Source organism: Balearica regulorum, chromosome 2 (assembly GCF_011004875.1).
Source record: "Balearica regulorum gibbericeps isolate bBalReg1 chromosome 2, bBalReg1.pri, whole genome shotgun sequence".
Lineage (NCBI taxonomy): Eukaryota > Metazoa > Chordata > Aves > Gruiformes > Gruidae > Balearica > Balearica regulorum.
Genome location: NC_046185.1, coordinates 12447658 through 12453969, shown reverse-complemented (window position 1 = coordinate 12453969; position 6312 = coordinate 12447658). Strand labels below are relative to the sequence as shown.

The following is a 6312-nucleotide window of genomic DNA, read 5'->3' as shown; positions in this document are numbered from 1 at the left end:
GGTGGCTGCCTTCGCCGCCCCTTTCGCCTCTGGCGGGGTGAGGGCAGCGCTGTGGAGTGCGCGGCCCCGCTCTCCCGGCTGAGGGAACGGGAGAGGCGGGCGGGGAGGGGGATGTGGGGACGTTGCCCTCCGTGCGTGGCTGACGAGGGGCAGGGTGTGCCGGGTCAGCTGCCCTGGCTTCTCCTGGATGGGGTGGGGGAGTAAGGTGGAGGGCTGGGAGAGCAATATCCCCTGCTTGGTGGGCTCTGCTCCAGACCTTTGTGGTGGGGAAGGAACGTCTCCCCATGATAACTGTTCACCGAGTGTCTTTAGGGGATAGACACTAATCCTGGTAGTCAGTGAGCACTTGTCACCTGTAGATCTTGTGTTACAGAAGTAACTTTTTTTTTTTAATCTCTGCTTCATAGTTTGGGATGTTGAAGCATAAAGTAGGTCATTTTCTCAAATCTTTAAAATAAGTGGCAGAATTGAAACCGTAATTTAAGTTTGATGATTGGTAGTCCTGTCTGGACCATTTGATCACTTATTGTTGAAAAACAAAAAAACCCCCCTGCCTCAGTAGTCTCACTTGGTCTCCTTTTCATCTCTGATTTTGCTGGTTATATTTTCCAGAAGTGAGGGGGTTGCGGGTGGAGTTGCAAATTTGAAGTGCTGCAATGATGCACCCATTGAAGACCTTCTTAGCAAAAAAGAGTGCCTTAAAAACACTGCTGTGAAGCCCAATTCCAGTGAGGAATGTGGCTTTTCCTCTGAAGGCAGAATGGACAGCTGGAAGCTGAAGAATTCACTTAGAGAGTGCAAGACTAAAATCTTTGCTTGGGATCATAAACAGTTTCTAAGAAAAATAATCTCATTTAAAAAAAAAAAAAAGGAAAATTTGTCCAAAAGTACTTAAATTATTTTCCAAAAGACAAATTGAGATAAACTACCAATGCAATGGTATGATTTAATATTGTAAACGGTAACTTCTGTTCCTGTGCAGTTTGCTCAGTGCTTCCACAAATGTCAAGAGAATGATGAAGCCTTTTTAACTTTTCACTGTTGTTTTTTTCAGATTCCTGACTTTCACAGCATGTAGCTGTGAAATTTCCAAAGAACAGCAGGCTTTCTCAGTGAATGAGATTTACCAAGTTCAAGAAGGGAATTAGGTTCTCACTGTTGACTTTGATACACTAAAGGAGCCCAGAAAGATAAAGCCGCAAACATGATTTTTATGTGACTACTTAACAGTGTGTATTTGGATTGCAGACATTCTATACAAACAGTCTTGCTAAGGTGGCAAACAGGTGCTGTAAAAAAAAAAAAGTTAAATAATGTAACAGCTGAAAGCATTTATTATTAAATCTTTGAGAGCACCCTTTACTTTCAAGGAGTTCTGTAAGGAACTTTTTCCTTGTCTTCTGTTGTCAGTTTGACAGCTCTTAAAGATCTCTTAAGATAGCAATCGTTGTCTTTTGGTGGGGAGAGCATGAGCTGACATAACTGGAGCTGTCATTGAAGGCTGCTGCCCCCTCTGTGGCAAGATGCACCTTTAGAAGGGAATAGAGAGGAAGGCAATTTGTATGTAATTCAGAAGTTCAAGTTGTGAACTTGAACTGTTGTTAAAATGTTGTTGGAAGCACATGACCTAAAAATGGTGTCATAAGATAGTCTTGAGAGGCCAAGCATGTTTTTTAAATGGGGGAAAAGAAAAAAGGTTCTCTACCTCCCAAAATATAATCTCAGTATAGTCCTTGAACATATCAGCTATTCTTTACGTGGACTAATGTAGTATCTCTGTCTATCCAAAACATTTTTTTGGGGGAACAACTGTGTATCTAAAGCTGATCAGAATTTTTCTTATCTCCTGCAACTTCAAGTATAAAATTCTGCAGACCAAGTTCATGTTTCTTATAATAGCTACATCTTGTCTGAGCAAATTACGGCAAAGCGTGAAGAAAGAAGAGCAGAAGTTGGAATTTTTGAGAAGCCGCCAGCTGATGTGAACAGTGTGGATAGGCACAGCATAAACAAAACCACTTGAAGGTTGCATTAATGACAGAGGGAAGCAGTTATTCCCTGCAAGGCTGTAGGTTGTGGGTCTGTGTTGGAAAGGAAGACAGTGGTAAAGATGATAAATGTCATTCCTGTGCGACACTATTCTGTCTTAATGGAACATTGGTACTCAAAGTTTGTAGCATCTTTGGGAGAAGTAGGCAACGTTGGTAAGGTGGGTTTTTATTTAAAAATGGTTCTAGATGTTTTCATGTTAAGTACATTCTTAGACGAGTGGCCCTTTGTTGGATTGTTTTTTCCAAGGGCCATCTGTTGAAACAGGCTTGTTATTGGTGAAGCTGAATTGGATGTGAGAAGTCATATTTCTTTCTAGCCTAATTGATAATATGCCTAGAAAACACAGACAAGTTTTTGGGCATGTGGGCTTCTTTGGATCTGAAATAGAGCAGTAATTTTCAAGTGAACATAATCATTGAGCTTGAACCTCATTGTGGTTTAGCAATAGGAATGAGCACATGAAAACTGCAGGTTGCTTTTTGTGGTGTGCTTTTGCTTAATATTGAATAGGAGGTGAATTGTGGTTCCACTGAAATTACTGACATCTTGGGAGCTAAGATTTCATGCCTGCTCTCTGATGTTTTGGTGGTTCTGTTGACAGTGCTTTATGGTTAGCTATCTGTACTTCTGTTTTCTCTCCCAGATTCTTTGGGCGTAAACTGCATTCAAAATGTTGTATCTGTTATTTCTAGAGTAACGATTTCAAGATGCCAGGTGGTGCAAGAATCTCATTCAACGGTGTGGATTCCTCTCTTTCATCTCTGAAAAACTGCCAGTCTTACATAAATACTGGAATGGATATTGCTACTCACGTTGCCCTTGACCTTGTGGAAAGTTTCAGTAAGTATATTCTCTCTTGTATTGCATCCTGAATCTGACAGATGAGTCCTAGGCCTACGTATTTTGACTTAGTTACTGACAATATCTATCTTCATTATAGGAACTGTAGCTCTTCTGGCTAGACCAGGGTGTCTTCTTTCCAATCACTTCATTGTCTTAAATGAGAAATTCAGTGAAAATGTACATACCAGGCAAACATTGTCCCAGCTTTTGTAACACCCAAGACTAGTTGCGTTCCACTGATTGTTATCCTACAGCTTTGTAAAACCTTTAACATTGCTGAACGAGATGGAGAAGGCCTCTTAAGTGGGTGAATAAAATGTCTTTTCATTCTAATACTGCTTCTTTGTGTGTGTTTTATTTGATGTTTAAGGCAAGATACATTAAAATAATGCTAATAATTTTGAGCTTGAGACACCTGTTAGGGGGTGCAATTTTTTTAAATGCTGGCTCTTTCTCTGCTGACAATCAGGCCCCTTTGTAAGTGCCCACATTGAAGCACCCTGAAGTGGGGTACCTTAAATCTGTAATCACTTCTAACAGTCTTCTTGTTGCTATTTGACAGTAACAGGTGCACTGCAAAGCTAGATTTCAAAGACAAATATTAGGCATCCTATTTCCTGTCTTCTTAGATCTATGATAATGTTTTCACTAGGGAAAAATAAAAAAACTTTAAAGCTCCAAAACCCTAGTAGTTTTAATGCTGAGTGGAGAGCGAGAATCCTCTGAAACAGAAGTTTGCTGTTCAGTATAAATCTTGCACTCAACTAATCCAAGGTTTATGTACTATCGAGATGAATGCTTTTCTCTCTGTGTAGTGTGATAGTTCTCTCTCCTTTGACCTTTTTATCGATACTGGTGTCAGAGACAATTGACAGGCCATTTCCAACCAGGTAGAGGAAATGGAAAGCTTGGCGGAACAGTCAGCTGGGGATTCCCTTTGAGGTAAAACTGGTATAACCAGTTCTGTTTCCTCTCTGCTTTTGCAGTTACCATCCCCCCTACTTTGCCATAAGCAACACATGGAAATCCACTGACTGTACTGAATTCTTTCAGTCCCAAGACCACAGAATGATCCACAGAAATTAGTGATTGGTTCAAAAGTTAAAAGCTTTGATTAATTTCACCTTGCAGTAGAAGCCCCTGCTGCATTCTCCATTGGAGGGTGAAAGACAACTTAAGTTTCACTGTGCGGGTGTGCAGCTGGAGTTGGTGTGTTATACTCCTAGGAAACATCATTATCTTTTTCACTCACCTACTTCTGACACATTAAACTTTAATTACAACCTTGAAATTGTATTGCCCATTTCATTCAGTAACCGAAAGAATCATATTTTGATTTAGCATTCTGGATCCTGAGAGGAGGAGATTACTCTTGGTCTTTGTTACAGTTACGTCATGTGCCTGGAAAACAGCTCCTAGACTGTAACACTCATTTTGTTTTAGCAACTTTCCTGTAGAATCATAGTTACAGAATTATCAAGCATGACCTTTTAATGTAGTCCATCCCATTTCTCTACAGAAGAAGTATTCCAGACTTGTATTTGTAGTTTATGCCTCTTTCATCTGATGTTATGATGTTAGCTTTTTACTTATAATAGTTGTCGTCTTCACTCCTATGCTTTTCCTTGCAGATGTACATAGATATGTACATGGAACAAACAAATGAGTGAAGCTCCTCACTTTTATAAGGTTTGGTTTTTCACTCACCTGACTACTTCACTTGGACTTCAAGTGCTTATGTTCCTTATACAATGCCATCAGGAAAGACACAGGGTTTCTGTGGCATGGCATGCTTTTGCTAAACAAATACTTCAGGTGTTTTAGAATTAGCAGCGTCTGATCTGCCATACTTGACTGTTCAGCTCTTACCTCCAACACCTCTGTAACGATTTCTGTTTCTAGAATTGTTAGTCATCTATCCTACTTACGCTTCATGTTCTGAGGCAAAATATTTGAGCCAGTGTTAGATAATGTTTCTGTATTCTTGTTCCTGTCCCATTTGCAATTTGTTGTAATTTCCTTTACAAAATCGAACTTTGTCCAGCTTCTGACAGGTTTCATTGCCAGACTTTGTAGAAGCAAAAAATTATATTGTGACTTTATTTTACAAGTGCTATTTCTGTGAAGATATTTGTTCCTTTGGGCATATTGGACAACACTTTTTTTGGGAATAGTACCAAAATTTTTCATAGCAAATACATGAAAGAAGTTACATTTACATCTGAAGAGAAATAACTGATAAGGCTGGCAAAGGTAGTGCAGTAAATGACGTCTGGTTTCTCTCTTAATTGCTATTTTCCACAAGCCCAATCCTGAAAACACTGGTAAGCGTATTTATTAAATAGCACACAGTAGTGTTTGCTGGACTGGCTACTGTTTAATGCAATATCATGGAGGGACTTCCTATAAATGTACCTGATGCTAAGTTAGGTCAAAATATCTAACTGGATCACTTTTCCCTACTTTTTTCGTTATGGTAGTGGGTTTGCTCCAGTGCTGTATTTGAGATGCTTTCTAGGCAGTAAACAGCGTATTTTTTTTAACAATTAAACACTTATTTGTGAAAGAACCTGTGTGTGATTTTTTTCTAACTGCAGAGCTTTAGTAAAGCAGAGAAATATAAATTAACAAATTTAAATTTTCTTTAACGTGTAAAGGGGTTTTTATGGTATGCCAAGTTTGTGGGTGTTTCCCTGCTCAGTAAAAATCGCTTTCTACATATTAGCACTGTAGGGCTAGAAAAGGCTCTTCACGTTCTGACATGTTTAGTGGAGAACGATATGAAGAACACTTCTAAAGGATGTAAAAAGAAAACAATTTGGCGTTTCAGCAGGTGTGTATGCATGTAAGTTATAGAGCAGCCACGTGATTGTTCAGCTGGAGTGAAAATCAAAGCTCAGTAGGGGGCAGAAGATGATAGGGAGTAGGCAGTGCTCCCGCTTCACTTACAGAAAGCACTGAAGAGAAACTGGCCTCTTTACCTGTCCGTTGATCTGGCCACGATCCTTGAGGAGCCAAAAGTCCTCTCTAGTTAAACCATCCGGAGAGCAAAGAACTCTTACATTGGTTATGGAAGCTATAAAATCCTCTCACAATGATTTTGAATTTGAACTTTGTAAACAGATGGTGGTAATGTTACATAGAAGAGAGAGAGAATAAAACTACTTGTTTGATCGTGAAACCAGAGGGCTGCCAGTAGGAAGAGGTGCCAGACTTGTGGGCAGGAATTGGCTAAGGATATTCCACGATTTTTAGAAACCCCATAACCTATTGTAACCTTTCTTCAGACATCTCGGATACTTTGCAAACACTGGCTAAGCCTCTCAACTCTCTGGGAGGTAAGTCGTGGTTACAGGGATTACTTGCTTCACCGCCACTGAAATGAAACTCTTTTGGGTGAATAATAGCTGCTATATA

The 6312-nt window shown here is 39.8% G+C and overlaps 1 protein-coding gene across 2 annotated transcripts in view; it reads left to right on the top strand.

The window, feature by feature from the left end:
- NSMCE2 (NSE2 SUMO ligase component of SMC5/6 complex) overlaps window positions 1-6312 on the top strand; it is a 138681-nt gene that overhangs the window by 181 nt on the left and 132188 nt on the right. For both annotated transcript variants that reach the window (XM_075743337.1, XM_075743336.1), the window contains exon 2: window positions 2745-2892. In XM_075743337.1, the coding sequence (XP_075599452.1) occupies window positions 2760-2892 (133 nt within the window). In that variant the 5' untranslated portion in view covers window positions 2745-2759. The remainder of the gene's footprint in view (window positions 1-2744; window positions 2893-6312) is intronic.